The 21,390-nt window shown below is 48.1% G+C and overlaps 1 protein-coding gene across 4 annotated transcripts in view; it reads left to right on the top strand.

The window, feature by feature from the left end:
• Positions 1 to 20,150, top strand: part of LOC140280319 (arrestin red cell) — a 35,726-nt gene extending 15,576 nt beyond the window's left edge. The window contains exons 5-17 of one of the 4 annotated variants that reach the window (XM_072375621.1): positions 8,014 to 8,111; positions 9,864 to 9,962; positions 11,179 to 11,238; positions 12,236 to 12,303; positions 12,371 to 12,506; positions 12,596 to 12,680; positions 12,997 to 13,069; positions 14,301 to 14,438; positions 14,529 to 14,612; positions 17,423 to 17,499; positions 17,628 to 17,682; positions 17,778 to 17,935; positions 18,018 to 20,150. In XM_072375621.1, the coding sequence (XP_072231722.1) occupies positions 8,014 to 8,111; positions 9,864 to 9,962; positions 11,179 to 11,238; positions 12,236 to 12,303; positions 12,371 to 12,506; positions 12,596 to 12,680; positions 12,997 to 13,069; positions 14,301 to 14,438; positions 14,529 to 14,612; positions 17,423 to 17,499; positions 17,628 to 17,682; positions 17,778 to 17,865 (1,061 nt within the window). In that variant the 3' untranslated portion in view covers positions 17,866 to 17,935; positions 18,018 to 20,150. Of the gene's footprint in view, positions 1 to 8,013; positions 8,112 to 9,863; positions 9,963 to 11,178; positions 11,239 to 12,235; positions 12,304 to 12,370; positions 12,507 to 12,595; positions 12,681 to 12,996; positions 13,070 to 14,300; positions 14,439 to 14,528; positions 14,613 to 17,422; positions 17,500 to 17,627; positions 17,683 to 17,774; positions 17,936 to 18,017 lie in introns of all 4 variants that reach the window. The other 3 variants (XM_072375620.1, XM_072375619.1, XM_072375618.1) reach the window with 3 other exon arrangements.
• Positions 20,151 to 21,390: the final 1,240 nt, after the last annotated feature.

Raw genomic sequence — 21,390 nt, 5'->3', positions numbered from 1 at the left:
GGTGTGTTCCAGGTGTGTGTGTTCCAGGTGTGTGTGGTTCCTCAGACAGGTGTGTTCCAGGTGTGTGTGGTTCCTCAGGTGTGTTCGGGGTGTGTTCCAGGTGTGTGTGGTTCCTCAGGTGTGTTGCAGGTGTGTGTGGTTCCTCAGACAGGTGTGTTCCAGGTGTGCATGTGGTTCCTCAGGTGTGTTCCAGGTGTGCATGTGGTTCCTCAGGTGTGTTCCAGGTGTGTGTGGTTCCTCAGGTGTGTTCCAGGTGTGTGTGGCTCCTCAGGTGTGTTCCAGGTGTGTGTGGTTCCTCAGGTGTGTTCCAGGTGTGTGTGGTGCCTCAGACAGGTGTGTTCCAGGTGTGTGTGGTTCCTCAGGTGTGTTCCAGCTGGTTCCAGGTGTGTGTGGTTCCTCAGACAGGTGTGTTCCAGGTGTGTGTGGTTCCTCAGGTGTGTTCCACGTGTGTGTGGTTCCTCAGACAGGTGTGTTCCAGGTGCGTGTGGTTCCTCAAACAGGTGTGTTCCACGTGTGTGTGGTTCCCCAGGCAGGTGTATTCTAGGTGCGTGTGGTTCCTCAGACAGGTGTGTTCTAGGTGCGTGTGGTTCCTCAGACAGGTGTGTTCTAGGTGCGTGTGGTTCCTCAGACAGGTGTGTTCCAGGTGTGTGGTGTTCCTCAAACAGGTGTGTTTCAGGTGCGTGTGGTTCCCCAGGCAGGTGTGTTCTAGGTGCGTGTGGTTCCTCAGACAGGTGTGTTCCAGGTGTGTGGTTCCTCAGGTGTGTTCCAGGTGCGTGTGGTTCCTCAGACAGGTGTGTTCCAGGTGTGTGGTTCCTCAGGTGTGTTCCAGGTGTGTGGTGTTCCTCAAACAGGTGTGTTTCAGGTGCGTGTGGTTCCCCAGGCAGGTGTGTTCTAGGTGCGTGTGGTTCCTCAGACAGGTGTGTTCCAGGTGTGTGGTTCCTCAGGTGTGTTCCAGGTGCGTGTGGTTCCTCAGACAGGTGTGTTCCAGGTGTGTGGTTCCTCAGGTGTGTTCCAGGTGCGTGTGGTTCCTCAGACAGGTGTGTTCCAGGTGTGTGTGGTTCCTCAGACAGGTGTGTTCCAGGTGCGTGTGGTTCCTCAGACAGGTGTGGTTCCTCAGACAGGTGTGTTCCAGGTGTGTGTGGTTCCTCAGACAGGTGTGTTCCAGGTGCGTGTGGTTCCTCAGACAGGTGTGTTCTAGGTGCGTGTGGTTCCTCAGACAGGTGTGTTCTAGGTGCGTTTGGTTCCTCAGACAGGTGTGTTCCAGGTGTGTGTGGTTCCTCAGGTGTGTTCCAGTTGCGTGTGGTTCCTCAGGTGTGTTCCAGGTGTGTGTGGTTCCTCAGACAGGTGTGTTGCAGGTGTGTGTGGTTCCTCAGGTGTGTTCCAGGTGTGTGTGGTTCCTCAGACAGGTGTGTTCCAGGTGTGTGTGGTTCCTCAGACAGGTGTGTTCTAGGTGTGTGTGGTTCCTCAGACAGTTGTGTTCCAGGTGTGTGTGGTTCCTCAGACAGGTGTGTTCCAGGTGCGTGTGGTTCCTCAGACAGGTGTGTTCCAGGTGCGTGTGGTTCCTCAGACAGGTGTGTTCTAGGTGTGTGTGGTTCCTCAGACAGGTGTGTTCCAGGTGCGTGTGGTTCCTCTGACAGGTGTGTTCCAGGTGTGTGGTGTTCCTCAGACAGGTGTGTTCCAGGTGCGTGTGGTTCCTCAGGTGTGTTCCAGGTGTGTTCCAGGTGTGTGTGGTTCCTCAGACAGGTGTGTTCCAGGTGCGTGTGGTTCCTCAGACAGGTGTGTTCCAGGTGTGTGTGGTTCCTCAGACAGGTGTGTTCCAGGTGCGTGTGGTTCCTCAGGTGTGTTCCAGGTGTGTTCCAGGTGTGTGTGGTTCCTCAGACAGGTGTGTTCCAGGTGCGTGTGGTTCCTCAGACAGGTGTGTTCCAGGTGCGTGTGGTTCCTCAGACAGGTGTGTTCCAGGTGCGCGTGGTTCCTCAGACAGGTGTGTTCCAGGTGTGTGTGGTTCCTCAGACAGGTGTGTTCCAGGTGTGTGTGGTTCCTCAGACAGGTGTGTTCCAGGTGTGTGTGGTTCCTCAGACAGGTGTGTTCCAGGTGTGTGTGGTTCCTCAGACAGGTGTGTTCCAGGTGTGTGTGGTTCCTCAGACAGGTGTGTTCTAGGTGTGTGTGGTTCCTCAGGTGTGTTCCAGGTGTGTTCCAGATGTGTGTGGTTCCTCAGACAGGTGTGTTCCAGGTGTGTGTGGTTCCTCAGACAGGTGTGTTCCAGGTGTGTGTGGTTCCTCAGGTGTGTTCGGGGTGTGTTCCAGGTGTGTGTGGTTCCTCAGACAGGTGTGTTCTAGGTGTGTGTGGTTCCTCAGACAGGTGTGTTCCAGGTGTGTGTGGTTCCTCAGACAGGTGTGTTCCAGGTGTGTGTGGTTCCTCAGACAGGTGTGTTCTAGGTGTGTGTGGTTCCTCAGACAGGTGTGTTCCAGGTGTGTGTGGTTCCTCAGGTGTGCTCCAGGTGTGTTCCAGATGTGTGTGGTTCCTCAGACAGGTGTGTTCCAGGTGTGTGTGGTTCCTCAGGTGTGTTCGGGGTGTGTTCCAGGTGTGTGTGGTTCCTCAGACAGGTGTGTTCCAGGTGTGTGGTTCCTCAGGTGTGTTCCAGGTGTGAGTGGTTCCTCAGACAGGTGTGTTCCAGGTGTGTGTGGTTCCTCAGACAGGTGTGTTCCAGGTGTGTGTGGTTCCTCAGACAGGTGTGTTCCAGGTGTGTGTGTTCCAGGTGTGTGTGGTTCCTCAGACAGGTGTGTTCCAGGTGTGTGTGGTTCCTCAGGTGTGTTCGGGGTGTGTTCCAGGTGTGTGTGGTTCCTCAGACAGGTGTGTTCCAGGTGTGTGGTTCCTCAGGTGTGTTCCAGGTGTGAGTGGTTCCTCAGACAGGTGTGTTCCAGGTGTGTGTGGTTCCTCAGACAGGTGTGTTCCAGGTGTGTGTGTTCCAGGTGTGTGTGGTTCCTCAGACAGGTGTGTTCCAGGTGTGTGTGGTTCCTCAGGTGTGTTCGGGGTGTGTTCCAGGTGTGTGTGGTTCCTCAGGTGTGTTGCAGGTGTGTGTGGTTCCTCAGACAGGTGTGTTCCAGGTGTGCATGTGGTTCCTCAGGTGTGTTCCAGGTGTGCATGTGGTTCCTCAGGTGTGTTCCAGGTGTGTGTGGTTCCTCAGGTGTGTTCCAGGTGTGTGTGGCTCCTCAGGTGTGTTCCAGGTGTGTGTGGTTCCTCAGGTGTGTTCCAGGTGTGTGTGGTGCCTCAGACAGGTGTGTTCCAGGTGTGTGTGGTTCCTCAGGTGTGTTCCAGCTGGTTCCAGGTGTGTGTGGTTCCTCAGACAGGTGTGTTCCAGGTGTGTGTGGTTCCTCAGGTGTGTTCCAGGTGTGTTCCACGTGTGTGTGGTTCCTCAGACAGGTGTGTTCCAGGTGCGTGTGGTTCCTCAAACAGGTGTGTTCCACGTGTGTGTGGTTCCCCAGGCAGGTGTATTCTAGGTGCGTGTGGTTCCTCAGACAGGTGTGTTCTAGGTGCGTGTGGTTCCTCAGACAGGTGTGTTCTAGGTGCGTGTGGTTCCTCAGACAGGTGTGTTCCAGGTGTGTGGTGTTCCTCAAACAGGTGTGTTTCAGGTGCGTGTGGTTCCCCAGGCAGGTGTGTTCTAGGTGCGTGTGGTTCCTCAGACAGGTGTGTTCCAGGTGTGTGGTTCCTCAGGTGTGTTCCAGGTGCGTGTGGTTCCTCAGACAGGTGTGTTCCAGGTGTGTGGTTCCTCAGGTGTGTTCCAGGTGTGTGGTGTTCCTCAAACAGGTGTGTTTCAGGTGCGTGTGGTTCCCCAGGCAGGTGTGTTCTAGGTGCGTGTGGTTCCTCAGACAGGTGTGTTCCAGGTGTGTGGTTCCTCAGGTGTGTTCCAGGTGCGTGTGGTTCCTCAGACAGGTGTGTTCCAGGTGTGTGGTTCCTCAGGTGTGTTCCAGGTGCGTGTGGTTCCTCAGACAGGTGTGTTCCAGGTGTGTGTGGTTCCTCAGACAGGTGTGTTCCAGGTGCGTGTGGTTCCTCAGACAGGTGTGGTTCCTCAGACAGGTGTGTTCCAGGTGTGTGTGGTTCCTCAGACAGGTGTGTTCCAGGTGCGTGTGGTTCCTCAGACAGGTGTGTTCTAGGTGCGTGTGGTTCCTCAGACAGGTGTGTTCTAGGTGCGTTTGGTTCCTCAGACAGGTGTGTTCCAGGTGTGTGTGGTTCCTCAGGTGTGTTCCAGTTGCGTGTGGTTCCTCAGGTGTGTTCCAGGTGTGTGTGGTTCCTCAGACAGGTGTGTTGCAGGTGTGTGTGGTTCCTCAGGTGTGTTCCAGGTGTGTGTGGTTCCTCAGACAGGTGTGTTCCAGGTGCGTGTGGTTCCTCAGACAGGTGTGTTCCAGGTGCGTGTGGTTCCTCAGACAGGTGTGTTCCAGGTGTGTGTGATTCCCCAGACAGGTGTGTTCTAGGTGCGTGTGGTTCCTCAGACAGGTGTGTTCCAGGTGTGTGTGGTTCCTCAGACAGGTGTGTTCCAGGTGCGTGTGGTTCCTCAGACATGTGTGTTCCAGGTGCGTGTGGTTCCTCAGACAGGTGTGTTCCAGGTGCGTGTGGTTCCTCAGACAGGTGTGTTCCAGGTGCGTTTGGTTCCTCAGACATGTGTGTTCCAGGTGTGTGTGGTTCCTCAGACAGGTGTGTTCCAGGTGTGTGTGGTTCCTCAGGTGTGTTCGGGGTGTGTTCCAGGTGTGTGTGGTTCCTCAGGTGTGTTCCAGGTGTGTGTGGTTCCTCAGGTGTGTTCCAGGTGTGTGTGGTTCCTCAGACAGGTGTGTTCCAGGTGTGCATGTGGTTCTTCAGCTGTGTTCCAGGTGTGTGTGGTTCCTCAGGTGTGTTCCAGGTGTGTGTGGTTCCTCAGGTGTGTTCCAGATGTGTTCCAGGTGTGTTCCAGGTGTGTCTGGTGCCTCAGACAGGTGTGTTCCAGGTGTGTGTGGTTCCTCTGACAGGTGTGTTCCAGGTGTGTGTGGTTCCTCAAACAGGTGTGTTCCAGGTGCGTGTGGTTCCTCTGACAGGTGTGTTCCAGATGTGTGTGGTTCCTCAGACAGGTGTGTTCCAGGTGTATGTGGTTCCTCAGACAGGTGTGTTCTAGGTGTGTGTGGTTCCTCAGACAGGTGTGTTCCAGGTGTGTGTGGTTCCTCAGACAGGTGTGTTCCAGGTGTGTGTGGTTCTTCAGACAGGTGTGGTTCCTCAGACAGGTGTGTTGTAGGTGTGTGTGGTTCCTCAGGTGTGTTCCCGGTGCGTGTGGTTCCTCAGACAGGTGTGCTGCAGGTGCCTGTGGTTCCTCAGACAGGTGTGTTTCCTCAGACAGGTGTGTTCCAGGTGTGTGTGTTTCCTCAGACAGGTGTGTTCCAGGTGCGTGTGGTTCCTCAGACAGGTGTGTTCCAGGTGTGTGTGGTTCCTAAGACAGGTGTGTTCCAGGTGTGTGTGGTTCCTCAGACAGGTGTGTTCCAGGTGCGTGTGGTTCCTCAGACAAGTGTGTTCCAGGTGCGTGTGGTTCCTCAGACAGGTGTGTTCCAGGTGCGTGTGGTTCCTCAGACAGGTGTGTTCCAGGTGCCTGTGGTTCCTCAGACAGGTGTGTTCCAGGTGTGTGAGGTTCCTCAGACAGGTGTGTTTCAGGTGTGTGTGGTTCCTCAGACAGGTGTGTTCCAGGTGTGTGTGGTTCCTCAGACAGGTGTGTTCCAGGTGTGTGTGGTTCCTCAGACAGGTGTGTTCCAGGTGTGTGTGGTTCCTCAGACAGGTGTGTTCTAGGTGTGTGTGATTCCTCAGACAGGTGTGTTCCAGGTGTGTGTGGTTCTTCAGACAGGTATGGTTCCTCAGACAGGTGTGTTGTAGGTGTGTGTGGTTCCTCAGGTGTGTTCCCGGTGCGTGTGGTTCCTCAGACAGGTGTGTTGCAGGTGCCTGTGGTTCCTCAGACAGGTGTGTTTCCTCAGACAGGTGTGTTCCAGGTGCGTGTGGTTCCTCAGACAGGTGTGTTCCAGGTGCGTGTGGTTCCTCAGACAGGTGTGTTCCAGGTGCGTGTGGTTCCTAAGACAGGTGTGTTCCAGGTGCGTGTGGTTCCTAAGACAGGTTTGTTCCAGGTGTGTGTGGTTCCTCAGGTGTGTTCCAGGTGTGTGTGGTTCCTCAGACAGGTGTGTGTGGTTCCTCAGACAGGTGTGTTCCAGGTGCCTGTGGTTCCTCAGACAGGTGTGTTTCCTCAGACAGGTGTGTTCCAGGTGTGTGTGGTTCCTCAGACAGGTGTGTTCTAGGTGTGTGTGGTTCCTCAGACAGGTGTGTTCCAGGTTTGTGTGTTTCCTCAGACAGGTGTGTTCCAGGTTTGTGTGTTTCCTCAGACAGGTGTGTTCCAGGTGTGTGTGGTTCCTCAGACAGGTGTGTTCCAGGTGTGTGTGGTTCTTCAGACAGGTGTGGTTCCTCAGACAGGTGTGTTGTAGGTGTGTGTGGTTCCTCAGGTGTGTTCCCGGTGCGTGTGGTTCCTCAGACAGGTGTGTTCCAGGTGCGTGTGGTTCCTCAGACAGGTGTGTTCCAGGTGCGTGTGGTTCCTCAGACAGGTGTGTTCCAGGTGCGTGTGGTTCCTCAGACAGGTGTGTTCCAGGTGTGTGTGGTTCCTCAGACAGGTGTGTTCCAGGTGTGTGTGGTTCCTCAGACAGGTGTGTTCCAGGTGTGTGTGGTTCCTAAGACAGGTTTGTTCCAGGTGTGTGTGGTTCCTCAGGTGTGTTCCAGGTGTGTGTGGTTCCTCAGACAGGTGTGTTCCAGGTGCGTGTGGTTCCTCAGACAGTTGTGTTCCAGGTGTGTGTGGTTCCTCAGACAGGTGTGTTCCAGGTGTGTGGTTCCTCAGGTGTGTTCCAGATGCGTGTGGTTCCTCAGACAGGTGTGTTCCAGGTGTTTGTGGTTCCTCAGAGAGGTGTGTTCCAGGTGTGTGTGGTTCCTGAGGTGCGTGTGGTTCCTCAGACAGGTGTGTTCCAGGTGTGTGTGGTTCCTCAGACAGTTGTGTTCCAGGTGTGTGTGGTTCCTCAGACAGGTGTGTTCCAGGTGTGTGTGGTTCCTCAGACAGGTGTGTTCCAGGTGCCTGTGGTTCCTCAGACAGGTGTGTTCCAGGTGTGTGTGGTTCCTCAGACAGTTGTGTTCCAGGTGTGTGTGGTTCCTCAGACAGGTGTGTTCCAGGTGTGTGGTTCCTCAGGTGTGTTCCAGATGCGTGTGGTTCCTCAGACAGGTGTGTTCCAGGTGTGTGTGGTTCATCAGACAGTTGTGTTCCAGGTGTGTGTGGTTCCTCAGACAGGTGTGTTCCAGGTGTGTGTGGTTCCTCAGACAGTTGTGTTCCAGGTGTGTGTGGTTCCTCTGACAGTTGTGTTCCAGGTGTGTGTGGTTCCTCAGACAGTTGTGTTCCAGGTGTGTGTGGTTCCTCAGACAGGTGTGTTCCAGGTGTGTGTGGTTCCTCAGACAGTTGTGTTCCAGGTGTGTGTGGTTCCTCAGACAGGTGTCTCTCTGTCAGAGAAGACTGTCCTCAGGAAGACTTCATGAAAAGAAACACAGTGGCTACACTGCTACATGCTAACCGCTAGTTAGCCACAGAAGCATCACAGTTTGTCCATTCTGTCCCAAACATCATGGAGGGGCCGGGTGCTTCTCTATGAGCTTCTGGCTTCTTTATTTAAATGTTATTTAATCAGATTTTCCTCTGTCTGTAACTCGCTTGTTTCCACATCTCGTCGTCTGATGAACTTCTTCCTCTTATTATTTTCAAGCAATTCAGTGAAAAACCAGAATGACTCATATTTACATCCAACTCCTCCTCCATCAGTGAAAGATTCTCTTCTCGTGTAGCGTTTACCTTAAACTTTGAAGGCTTGAAGCAAACTAATTAAGTGTGTTTCACAAAGTAAAATCAATGTTTATTTGATTGTTTGATTAATCCGACTGGAGCAAGGAAAGAAGGTGATGATTTAATGGTCGCCTCTTCCTCCGCAGTCTTCGTCACGCTCACCTGTGCGTTCAGATACGGCCGCGAGGACCTGGACGTGCTGGGTCTGTCTTTCCGGAAGGATCTCTACATCTCCACCTTCCAGGTGAGCCTCCAGGACTCGGCTTGTTGTTGAAGCATCGTGAAAAACAGCAGCTCAGTCTGAAGCGCTTCAAGCAGCCAGTAAAAGTTCCGTGTTAATGTGGCGAAGTCAGGAGGCTGCGGAGGGGAAATGACTCGAACATAAAGATAAAGAACTTATTTGATTAGGTAACTAAATAATCCAAACCGAGCCACCGTTCAGGTCCAGTCCCTCCTGCAGTGTATATTAATATAAAATGATTCATATTAACCTGAATTCCTAATGAAGCTGCTCTTATTTCTCAGAAACTCTTGACTCCCTTAAAGCATTTCCAGACCGTCGCTCTGCTCTAATAAAATCTGACCATAAAAGTGACTTAAAGACGGCGTCTGTGCAGCTTTCACGGACCAGGATCTCACTCTGATTTCCTGATGTTAAACTCGGGTTCAGGGTTCCTGCTGAACTGCTTCCTGACCATCAGATTGTTTCATTCCCATGGACTGAATGTGTCGTCACGTCTGGCTTTAACTTTCCGAAGCCTCGCTTCATTTCAGCGTCTTTGTTTTCTGAGGCACTTTGAGAAGAAAGAACCCTGAACTCCTGGTGGCTCCAGCACAGTGCTGGAGGGAGGAGATCAGGGCGGGAGAGAGGCTGCTGAAAGCTTTACGGTCGCTGAAATGAAATAGAACTAGTTTAAAACGGGCACAAATCTAAAAGGATCCGTTTGTTCATTTACTTCCTGTTTGGGCAGAGATGTTGTTGCTTTTCTGCTTCTCATTTTATTTTTAGTTGATTTATATCAACAAGTCATTTAAAAATGCGTCATATGGTTGCAGAAAGTGCTGAACAAGCATCCTGAACGCAAGCAGTAACTGAAAAATAAACAGATGAGATCAATAAAAGGGTTGAAACCAAGTCAAAAGTCTGAGATTTTATCGATTTATTCATTTAAGCTTCATGTTGTTCAATTTTTAGCTGGAATATTTTTCATTTCTTTCTTTTATTTCAGAACTCCTTTCCTCATATTTATGTTTATGTATTTAGCAGACGCTTTTATCCAAAGCGACTTATTTACTTCCCCAAGACAACTCATTTATATCCTCTCCTTCTTTCCATCTCTGTATGCATTTAGTTAATTATGCAAATGAGGGGGCGGGGCTTCAGACCTGTTTCACAACGAAAACCCAGACAGGAAGTGGGGAAGCCTCACAGCTTTAACGGCTATCTTAACTTCCTCGATCTGTTGAATTAACAAGCTGGCTGCACAGCAGCTTCTTCTTTGCTACTTCTGGTTTCAGAAGTCCTGAAACACGATCTGAGCAGCGATCATCAACCAATGGATGAAAAGCTGAAGCCATGACACACTAAACCCGCCCCCTCATTTGCATAATGGAGCAGAAATATAAAAATGAAGACAGGGTAATGTTAGGAGAGTAAATATATCTGTAAATAAATAAAATAATATAGAAATGAAATATATCACAGTTAAAATAATAAAACTGAGTGGAAAAGTGAAGGAATAGGAGTTATTTAGTCGTTTCTGTTTGTTTTTCAGTCTCAGTCCTCCGGCAGCTGCCAGAAAAACCCTAACAGCACGAGTGAAGTCCTTGGTTATAAAATCAGATCAAATTTCAAAGAAAAGTAGCTGTGATAAACTCTGGGATGGTTTTAGCTTCCTCCCGACTCTCACAGGCAGATATATCTGAGTCTGGGCCGTATTAAAGGGGAACAGTTGGGTTTTAGAAGCTTTACCTGAACATTTAACTCTGTCCTCAGGCCTTCCCTCCGGTGCCTGAGGAGCGGAAACCCAACAGCCGGCTGCAGGAGAGGCTGCTGAAGAAGCTCGGCCAGCATGCTCACCCCTTCTACTTCACAGTGAGTCCTGCTGCTTCTCCTGTTTCTGTTCGCCACGCCGGCCCGGTTCAGTCCTCTTCTTAAGAGGATTTCCTCCTGTCGGACATGTTCTTAAACGCAGGTTTTTATGTGACTGTAAAGGTTTTCAGAGACAGAACAAAGGTTCAGGAGCTGGTTTCTGTTGGACCTCCTGAGGCTCAGATGCACATCGCTGCTTCCTCTTTAATTCAACATGCTTCTGTAAAATTTCCCTCTCAGCAGACAGAAATCCTTTTGGGGAGTTCAGGAAGTCGCTCATTAGAATAATTTACCTAAACTTCTGGGCTCAAACTGAAACTCTCAGAGGATTTTTCTGTGTTCCGGCTTCTTCTCTGAGCTTTTTTTCTGAACCTGAGTCGTAGCTGTGGTGTTTTCAGGTTTATAAACGCTCTGTTAGAAACCAGGAAAACACCAACGCCATCAAAATGAAGAAGAACTACCACAGCGTAGAGTTCAGAGGGGAAGGTTTACCTCGGTGTTGCTGCTTTTAAAGCTGATTTCTCACATTAAGCAGCAGCTTCACCTGCTGCAGATGTGTTCAGACAGATGAGCCTCACATCTGGCTGAACACATCTGTCACGGTCTGAGCTGATGAAGCTCTCCTCGCCGTTAGAGTCGACTCATTTTAAGACTTTCAGCGAAACGCTGAGGGGCTCCGACCATGAACCCTGTGGTTCTCCAGAGAAGGGAGAGGAGGACGGACACCGCCACGCCGTGTTTGCTTGAGTAACGATGAGCAGTTTATCTGCTAAAGAAGAAGAAAACGCTGGTACCGACTATCTGAGAGGACACCCCCATCCTTCTGTCAGGAACTGGGTTCCTGTTCTGGGTCGGACCGGGACGAATACAGCGGCCCAATTAAAGGAGCTCATCCAGCTGGAACTGCAGCTCTTCTCCTTCTCCTCTCATTTATATATTTAATAATTTTGTGTGTTTTATATTAATCTTCTGGTCTCAGCTCTGCTACAGTCCCTCTTATAAAGAATTGTTCTGCTCTGAGAGCCGGTAACGGGTCAGAAGTTGTGCTTTCAGGCTGCTCTGCTGCCCCCTGGTGGGCGCAGCTCAGAAGTTCTTTCTCCTAAACCTCTAAAGTATAATCTTCCATTATGGCAGTGACTGAAAGTGATGCTGTTTCAGCTTGATGGTGTTATTTCTGAGGCTGAAAGTAATGAAGTGTTTTGGTTCTGTGCCGTTTCAGATCCCTCAGAACCTCCCCTGTTCGGTCACTTTACAGCCCGGACCAGAGGACACCGGGAAGGTAACACTGACCACGAGCACCACTCTCTGGGGGGTTGGCTTCACATCAGAGTCTTTCAGTCTGATTTTTACTGCTTCATTCTCCTCTGATACTGAAAGAATCAGAGGAGAATCCCAGCATGCATTTCTCAGTGCTGGAGCTGGTGTTTTTCATGTGAAACCAGCCCATAAAGGGCAGGAAAGTGTTTTATTCTGTGAAAATGATGTGATAAACAGGACTGGACTGCAGGTGATGGTCCTCCTGCTGCTGACCTGTTTGGGTCAAACTTCAGTTTCTGACCGGAAGCTTCCACTTCCCAACGGGTCCAAAGTCGAGCCTCAAATCTGAAGCTGACTCGTAGACTTTGGAACGAGGAAATAAGACTCAGAGAATCAAACGATCTTCTTCTTACGAGCTTTTTATCGAGTAGCATTCCTGTGACTGATATTTTGAACGGTTATTCCCTGTTTTTTTGTCTCTAACCCGTAACTGTTTGGCTCAGAGTTTCCTCCACCAGCTTTTATTTTGATTAAAGCTGCCGCTAAAGACGGGCAAATCTGGTAAATATAATAAAAAGACCAAAAAGAAACACCCAGCGTCCGAATGAGAACGTCTTTGTACGAGTGAAACATCTTTCTGACCCTTATTTGATGCCCTACTGTTTACGGTCCCATATTTAAGTCTCCTGGTGATTTTCCAGCTCGAACGCAGCGACCTGTTCCAGGATAAATCATCTTTCAGGAAACATTCATCACTTCCAGTGACTCTTTGGGCGAATAAAGAACCATTTCTGCACTTTTACAGTTTTAAAGACACACTTTATTGCAAAGGATCGTACAGAATGATGTTTAAATCACGTTTATTAACGACACAGAATGGACTCCGATGTCTGAGCGACGCTTTAAAACTCAGCAGAGTGACGGCGGCCCGTCGGTTTAAGTTATCCAATGAGGTTTAACGGCCGGAGAGCTGGTTTGTGGCGGTGGGACCAGCTGACCGGGATGTTTTCTCTCTGCAGGCCTGCGGCGTCGACTTCGAGATCAGAGCTTTCTGCGCCAAGTCGATAGAGGAGAAGATTCACAAGAGGTGAGTTGAGACCTGCGGGCTGAGGTTTCTCAGGATATAACGTTACTGAGGCCGGTGTCACCTGCAGGAACTCGGTGCGTCTGGTGATCAGGAAGGTCCAGTACGCCCCGGAGAAGCCGGGTCCGCAGCCGATGGTGGAGACGACCCGCAGCTTCCTGATGTCCGACAGATCCCTGCACCTGGAGGCGTCTCTAGACAAGGAGGTGCGCAGCGCTCACAGCTGCCGATGGCGCTGAATTAAAGGAGGCGTGGTGATAACCAGTTGTTTTCTCCCATCATGCTTTGTGTGCAGCTGTATTACCACGGAGAGCCCATCAGTGTCAACGTCCACGTCACCAACAACTCCACCAAGACCGTGAAGAGAGTCAAGATCTCCGGTACGTCTCGTCTCTGCTTCTTTTCTGACACATTCCCAGCTTTTAACCTCAAGGATTTCTCACGGTTCTCATCCCTGATGGACGATGATCAGAGTGTAGAAGAAGATTTATCACCAGCTGTGGCGTCCAGCCTTCAGAGAACAGATGTTTCAGGCTGATTTTTTAGCACCGATGCTAAGATTTAACCACCTTTAAGCTGTAACTGGAACTGTCAGCTCTGCTCCGGACTCACATCTGACATTAGTTGTAATTTGAGTTAAATCTGAAGCTTTGACCTTCTTAATTGGATGATCTCTGCTGTTGTTTCCTCCTGCAGTGCGTCAGTATGCAGATATCTGTCTGTTCAGCACTGCCCAGTATAAATGTCCAGTGGCTCAGCAGGAGGCAGAGTAAGTCTGTTTCACCTCCTCTTCAGTTTGGATTTGTTTCTAATGGATTCAATCAGATTATTTTAAACTACATTTTTACTTTAAAACATTATTTTACTGAATTTTTTATTTTTTAAATGAGATTGAAGCCCTTAAACAAGATTTATCAGACAAAATGAGTTTAAACTCCTTTATATTCAGATTAAAAAGGTTTGAACAAAATAAACTGTTCAATTTGAATTGATTTAAAAGAAGTTCATAGAAGTTTCACACCGAATTAAACTGGATTTAACTAGATAAAAATGTATGTGAACTGGTTTGAACCTGACAGAAACTAAATCAAATGTGTTCAAACTGCTTTATTTGGTTTAAAACATGTTTAAACCGGTTTAAACTGGTTTAAACGGGACTCAAGTTAAAAATGGATGTAAACTGGTTTGAACCTGACAGGAACCAAATCGAATGTGTTCAAACTGCTTTATTTGGTTTAAAACATGTTTAAACCAGATTAAACAGGTTTAAACTGGTTTAAACGGGACTCAACAAGATAAAAATTTATGTGAACTGGTTTGAACCTGACAAGAACCAAATCGAATGTGTTCTAAGTGCTTTAATTGATTTAAAACATGTTTAAACCAGATTAAAACTGCTTTATTTGGTTTAAAACATGTTTAAACCAGATTAAACTGGTTTAAACTGGACTCAACAAGATAAAAATTTATGTGAACTGGTTTGAACCTGACAAGAACCAAATCGAATGTGTTCAAAGTGCTTTATTTGGTTTAAAACATGTTTAAACTGGATTTAACAAGATAAAAATGGATGTAAACTGGTTTGAACCTGACAGGAACCAAATTGAATGTGTTCAAACTGCTTTATTTGGTTTAAAACATGTTTAAACCAGATTAAACAGGTTTAAACTGGTTTAAACGGGACTCAACAAGATAAAAATTTATGTGAACTGGTTTGAACCTGACAAGAACCAAATCGAATGTGTTCTAAGTGCTTTAATTGATTTAAAACATGTTTAAACCAGATTAAAACTGCTTTATTTGGTTTAAAACATGTTTAAACCAGATTAAACAGGTTTAAACTGGACTCAACAAGATAAAAATGTATGTAAACTGGTTTGAATTCAACTGGTTTTATTTAACTGGTTTAATAGTCGCTCATTACTGCAGTTTGAACTAATATGTGGAGGGGGCGGGGTTTACTGAGCAGTCTGGCTGACGGTGGCGTGTCGTCTCCATAGCGACCAGGTGTCATCCAGCTCCACCTTCTGTAAGGTGTACACTCTGACCCCGACGCTCGACAAGAACAGAGAGAAGAGGGGACTCGCCCTGGACGGCAAACTGAAGCACGAAGACACCAACCTGGCCTCGTCCACCATGTAACGCACACACGTGCACGCAGTGTCACATGACAGGTTCAGGTGTGTTGGTGCGGTCACATGACCGCAGCGCCGTGTCGTCTGTTTCAGAGTGAAGGACGTCACCAACAAGGAGGTCCTGGGCATCCTGGTGTCCTACAGAGTCAAAGTCAAGCTGGTGGTTTCACGTGGAGGGTAAAACAAACACACACACACACACACTTCCTGCTCTGCTGACATCACTTCCTGTCCCTCTGTTTCCTGTAAATGGCATCAGTGGCGTTTGGAGCGCTTTGCTTCCAGACTTGACCTGATGAAACATTTATAACTGAGCTGCGCCCACTTCGGTCTGAGCTCATCGGTCACATGACGTCGTTCACAGCTTCAAAGGCGAAATTTTAACGAGTTAAAAGATGACAGAACAGCCGGGGCTTCTGGGAAATGTTGTTTTTTCTTTTCTGAACCGATGAAGCGAATCTTAAGATGCTTTTTAGACGAATATTAAACTTGAGCCACAATTTCTTAAAAAATGACATTTTAAGCCAAAGTTATGGAGGCCTGAAGCTGCCAAAATAGAAAATAAATACAGAAAGACATTTACATGGATAAAAAAGCTACAAATTGGTTTGAAAAGTTCATGTAAACAACGTTGAACCTATAAAATGTGACATAATTTCATATTTCTGCTTTGATTTTCATTTAACGTTTAATTTACTTTGTTTAATTTAATCCTTTTTAATTTGTTTACATTTTAAATACATGTTCCTTTTACAGTTCTGTCTTATATTCTTAAATCTTATTTAATTTCACAATATATGAGATTAAATAACTGAATGGTTTAATATGTAGATAAATACAGAAATAACTAGTTAAAATAATAAATTCAAAAGATAAAAAATGAAATAACTGAATAAATAAATAACATTTATTCCCATTTAAATAGCGACATTATAAACATTTCTGAGCACATTGACTTTATTGTTCTTCCATTGTTCTTTTCTTGGGTTTTTCAGCTCCTCAGTCAGACTTTTATCAGAATAAAACCTTTGTTTAGTCGTCAGCTCGGCCTCCTGCTCGTTGTTTGCTTCCACTGTAGGTTGTTGTTGTGTTGCTTCCTGCTTTTCATTTCACCTCCCTCTTCTGTCTGTCTGCTGTTCTGTGGCTCCTCCTGCCCCCCCCCTCTGTGTGCCCCCTCCCTGCAGACCGCTGCGTGGCATGTTGGAGAGGTAAATGTTCCCTGAAGTGACTGAATGGATTCATTTGAACCAGTTTTAGCTTATTTTATTACGTTATTTATTGATGATGCTGATGATCAGCTTCGACTCTTCGTTTAACTCCCCCCAACATGTTCTGCTCAGCGGTCGCCCTGTTTCACACGGACAGTTATTACTGTATTACACGTTTGTAAAAGCAAAATCTGAGGGAAAAGATCTAGATTGTTAAAGCCAGTTAGCTTAGCATGATAGCACATCTCAGCAGGAAGCAGCCAGTTTACATATCGAGTCCACTGAGCGGAACAAACACAAGGGAACATTTCATGTTAGCATTTTAATGGAAACCAGTAGGCTGGTTAGCTAGGAAGGACGCTAGCAGAGAACAGAAAAGAGGCTAGCAGAGAACGGAAGGAAGCTAGCAGAGAACAGAGGGAAGCTAGCAGAGAACGGAAGGAAGCTAGCAGAGAACAGAGGGAAGCTAGCAGAGAACGGAAAGAAGCTAGCGGAGAACGGAAAGAAGCTAGCGGAGAACGGAAAGAAGCTAGCGGAGAACGGAAGGAAGCTAGCAGAGAACAGAAAAGAAGCTAGCAGAGAACGGAAGGAAGCTAGCAGAGAACAGAGGGAAGCTAGCGGAGAACGGAAAGAAGCTAGCGGAGAACGGAAGGAAGCTAGCGGAGAACGGAAGGAAGCTAGCGGAGAACGGAAGGAAGCTAGCGGAGAACGGAAGGAAGCTAGCGGAGAACGGAAGGAAGCTAGCGGAGAACGGAAGGAAGCTAGCGGAGAACGGAAGGAAGCTAGCGGAGAACGGAAGGAAGCTAGCGGAGAACGGAAGGAAGCTAGCGGAGAACGGAAGGAAGCTAGCGGAGAACGGAAGGAAGCTAGCGGAGAACGGAAGGAAGCTAGCGGAGAACGGAAGGAAGCTAGCGGAGAACGGAAGGAAGCTAGCGGAGAACGGAAAAGAAGCTAGCGGAGAACGGAAGGAAGCTAGCGGAGAACGGAAGGAAGCTAGCGGAGAACGGAAAGAAGCTAGCGGAGAACGGAAAGAAGCTAGCGGTGAACGGAAGGAAGCTAGCGGTGAACGGAAGGAAGCTAGCGGAGAACGGAAGGAAGCTAGCGGAGAACGGAAGGAAGCTAGCGGAGAACGGAAGGAAGCTAGCGGAGAACGGAAGGAAGCTAGCGGAGAACGGAAGGAAGCTACCGGAGAAGGGAAGGAAGCTAGCGGTTGTTTATTGTGTTAAGATAGCGGCTAATTTCTGTTGAAATGTCACCAGAACGACCCGTTAGCACAAGCATACCATCATAATGTCCTTAATGTGTCCATCTGAGCAGCTTCAGCCTGTTAATGTGAGCTAATATTCTGAGTCACATCAAAGTCCAACCAGAGTAAAAACAGCTCATTTTATCAGACCTGTTGAATCTGCTGCTGTTATTCTGAGTCACTGTTTGTCTGATAACAGACAATAAAACAGGAAATAAGAGGCTTTGTTAGGATTTCAGCTGCATTAAAACACAGTTTATGAAGGCAGAGACAGAAGGAGAGAAGCTAACAGATGTTAGCACAGCTGGATGTTAGCTAGGAAGCTAACAGCTGCTGTTCTGTAGTCCTGTTATGTTTGGAGATGAATGTTTTTTTTGCTCTGATTGTGACTAAAAGTTAGTTCTTAATGTGAATTTTTCTCTTTAAATAGTTTTTATTACGCAAATATTTCTGACCTGATAAAAAGAACTCGGGCACCTGATCAATCGATGAGGAGGAGATAAATACCTCTGATCAGCTGCTGTTGTTTTCAGGGACGTGTCGGTGGAGCTGCCGTTCATCTTAATGCATCCTAAACCTGTGGAGCCGCCTCTGTCCCGCCCCCAGTCAGGTGAGTGCCCGCCGCTCGTGCACGCCGCTCGTGCACACCGCTCGTGCACGCCGCTCGTGCACGGTGCCGCTCACACTCACACACACACCTTCAGCCGCTCTTTCCTCACCTGTGTGTGTGTGTCACAGCTGTGCCGGAGATGGATCCGCCCATCGACACCAACTTGATAGAGTTCGACACAAAGTGAGTATTGTGCCGCCTCCTTTGAGCCACTTCCTGTTGCTGACGTCGGTTTCTGGTCAGCTGACTCAAACGCATCGTCTCCAAACTCTCAGCAGCATCTCCCAGGACGACGACTTCGTCTTCGAAGACTTCGCCCGCCTGCGGCTCAAAGGCACCGTGGACGACAAGGACGAGGACTGCTAGAAGCTCGCCGCCCGCTCAGACGCTCGCTTTGAAACCACACACACACACACACACACACACACACACACACACACACACACACACACACACACACACACACACACACACACACACACACACACACACACACACACACACACACACACACACACTCGTACACGCTTCACGTTACATTCCCCGGCGGAGGCGACTGATGGGGGCACGTCTGGACGGAGGCTCGTGGTGTTCCTCCTCTCTCGCTTCAGCTGTTCATCACGCCGCCGCCGCCTCTTCTTCTTCTCCATCCGTCTTCTCTCTGTCGAAGGTCAGAAAAGTAAAAACTTGCGTGGCTGCAGAGCAGAAGCCTGTGGGCGGAGCCTGTGGGCGGAGCCTGTGGGCGGGGCTTTAAACGGGCAAAGAAGTGATTAAAAACGAGTTTCTGTCCAGCGGCGTCTTGTTCACTGAAACGGACTCTTGTTCGCCATCTTTGTTCCAGCTGAAGGTCACCAGCATCCTCCCCCCCCCCGCTCGCATCCCGCTCCGGTCCAACCCGGTTTGGTCCGGCTCGGCCCGGCTCCGCCCCGCCAGCCGTTCTGTCCTCAGCACGCCTCTGAGAACCATTCCAGCGTCGACAGAGTTTCCTTAAGTCTTTGTGAAATAATTCCGATATTTTTCTACTGTTGCAGATAAAAATCTAAAGTTCTGCTGATTTTGCTTCCGGTTCTGGACTTGATTTGAAACTTTGTGAAATCCGAGGCCTGAAGGATTTATTCGCTCCTTCGGGCTGAAAACCCAACTCCTCTTTAAAGTTTGCAGTGGATCTGAATCTGCTGATGAATATTAATGAGAAGCGGCGCCGCAGCGGGTCGGAACAGGCGTGGGGTCCGTGTTGTAAATAAAACCTTTCAGGTTCTGAAGCTGAAACTCTGGCCTCGCTGGGATCGTTCGGACTCGGCCGGTCCCGTCTCGGTTCTGTTTGACGGGACGAAGCCGCGCCTCCTGAGTCGCCTCGTCGGTCCCGAAGGCTTCGGATCAGAAGCTGAAGTTTGTCGGCTGCGACCCGGCCGGACCGACCCGATCCGGGCCGACCCGATCCGGGCCGACCCGACCCGGGCCGGGCCGAGCCGATCCGGGCCGGGCGCTGAAGGGAAGAACTGGTGCCGTGTCCAGTTGTCCTCCGTGTGCCTTCTGCACATCGCTGCCGCCAACGCCGCCGCTTCTTCTTCTCTTTCAGCAGAATCTGCAGCTTTTAAACGTTTTTGTGTCGGAACAAACTGCCCAAAAGGAGTTTTTCTACTGGGAAATTTGCCAAATTAAAAACTGTAAATCCTTCAGTTTTTTTCTTTTCTGTCAGACTTCGTTATTTGATCTCTTATTAAAGGCGAAAATAAAATGAACGTTTCTCAGATTTTGCTGCAGAAACTTCAACATCTCCTTCAGATTTTAGCTGTTTTCCGTCTGAACGTGTCAAAGAAAACTTTAAAGAATAGATTTAAAGAATATTTCTCAGACTTTTGATCTGAAGACGGGAAAAAAGCGCCGATCCGTCAGTTTTGTGCTCTTAGTTCAGTGTTCGTGTCTCAATGTGTCAGAAAACAAAGTGAACATGAAGCCGGTGCCATGAGAAGCCGGACGGCACCAGCGTTTCCCTTCAGAACCCGAGCCCCCGGGTCCTAAACAGCCCCCCCCCCCCCCCCCCCCGCTGCACTTTGATTGGTCGACGGCGTCAGAAGTCTCACTTGAACGGTTTCAGGAGATGAAGAATGTTGATCGTTTTTATGTTTTATTCTCTGAATGTTCGTCGGAGACTCGCACAAACTGCCCCCCCCACCCCCTTCGCTCGGTTCGTTGTTGACGCTGCGCCCCATAACAGAAGAAGAAGAAGAACCCGACCCGGAGCATGTTTCTCGTTTTGACGACATGTCTTTTCCAAGCAGTGCTGTGAATCGTACGAGCTGTGATTCTGTCCTGATTTTGTCGTGCATATGTGGGGTAACTTTGCTAAGTGTGAAAATATTTTGACAAGTGCCACGCCCCGGCCTGTGCGATGCTTACCATGATGTCTATAAAACAGGAAGTTCTCTCTGCTGGGGCCGACCGGCGCCGGCAGAGAAGGGTTTGTTATAATGCTTCTGATGATTATTATTATTATTATTATTATTATTATTATTCTACTGTATCATCATCGCGACCATGATTATCCTCATAATCATTTAAGAGTCTATTGTTTTGCCATGTATTTTTTAATTTGAGATTTTTATTTTAGTTTTCTTTTTATTATTAAAGGTAAAATGAACTAACAGAAACTCTTCTGGTGTGTTCTGAAATGAAAGGTTGGACTGGTGGTGTGATGTCGGGTTCTGTGGAAGCTGCTCGGAAGCTTTAATCTGTAAATCTGCAGCTTTTTAACCTTTTTCTGACCGTTAAAAATCTAAATTTATCCACATGTCGAAGCTCGTTTTCTGTCCTATTTAAGAACCTCCTGAAAAAGTTTGAATATGAACTTCAGATGTTTTTAATCTTCACGAAGCTTCCGGTTTCCTGTCCTCAGCCCATCAAATCGCGTGTTTTTAGTCACCAGCAGGGGGCAGCAGAGAGCAGCCGACAGCCCATAAACAGGTCATTAAATGGTTTTAACTGTTGTCTTTATGAGTTAATATCAGCCGAATGTCTCGTTAAACCGGCTCCTGTTGGAGGGACACAGCAGTCGGTGATGGAAGGAGAAACGTGTCGGTTCTGATCCGAACAGGTCCGAAGAAGAAGAAGAAGAAGAAGAAGAAGAAGAAGAAGCAGCATCCACTGCTGACAGGCTTTCATCATCCTGAGGGCAGAAACACTGAAAATAAAACATTTTTAATCATAGAAAAGAAACATTTTGTAGGAATAAAAGTTCAGAGACGATGAAAGAACAAACCAGATGTTTGCAGCTGTAAATAAAACCATCCGTGCACTTTAAACCCAAAACTGGAGCATCCTTTTATGATAGTTTAAAGTGTTTAAATCCATTTATGAGCTGGTGATTATTTAATCTTAGTTTATATTTATATGGCACCAAATCACTTCCCTTCAGATTCACTTTATACTCGATGTATTTTCATTTTATTGTCTTATCGCTGGTTTATTCAGAGAAAAAACTGAATATACAACAGAGCATGTTTTAAATGAATCCTTCACATTATTTTATGAACTTTCATGTTTCCCAGCTGTGATTAAACCTGTTACTTTAACATAAATATGTCACATTTCCCCCGAACAAACGGCTCAAATACCCCGAAGAAACATTTATCTCTAACACAAAACAATACGTGAATAAATAAAAGTAAGTAAGTAAAAAGAAAGTAAGTAAATAAAACCATAAGTCTCCATATCTTAAAGATCTCACAGTTGGATATTTCCCCAACAGAGCACTTTGCTCTCAGGCTGCAGGTTTCCTTGTGGTTCCCAGAGTTTCTAAAAGCAGAATGGGAGGCAGAGCCTTCAGTTATCAGGCCCCTAAAAGCAGAATGGGAGGCAGAGCCTTCAGTTATCAGGCCCCTAAAAGCAGAA

Source organism: Leuresthes tenuis, unplaced genomic scaffold (genome assembly GCF_036924035.1).
Source record: "Leuresthes tenuis unplaced genomic scaffold, fLeuTen1.0.hap1 SCAF_21, whole genome shotgun sequence".
Lineage (NCBI taxonomy): Eukaryota > Metazoa > Chordata > Actinopteri > Atheriniformes > Atherinopsidae > Leuresthes > Leuresthes tenuis.
The sequence above is the reverse complement of the archived record's forward strand: the minus strand, read 5'-3'. Positions and strand labels throughout refer to the sequence as shown.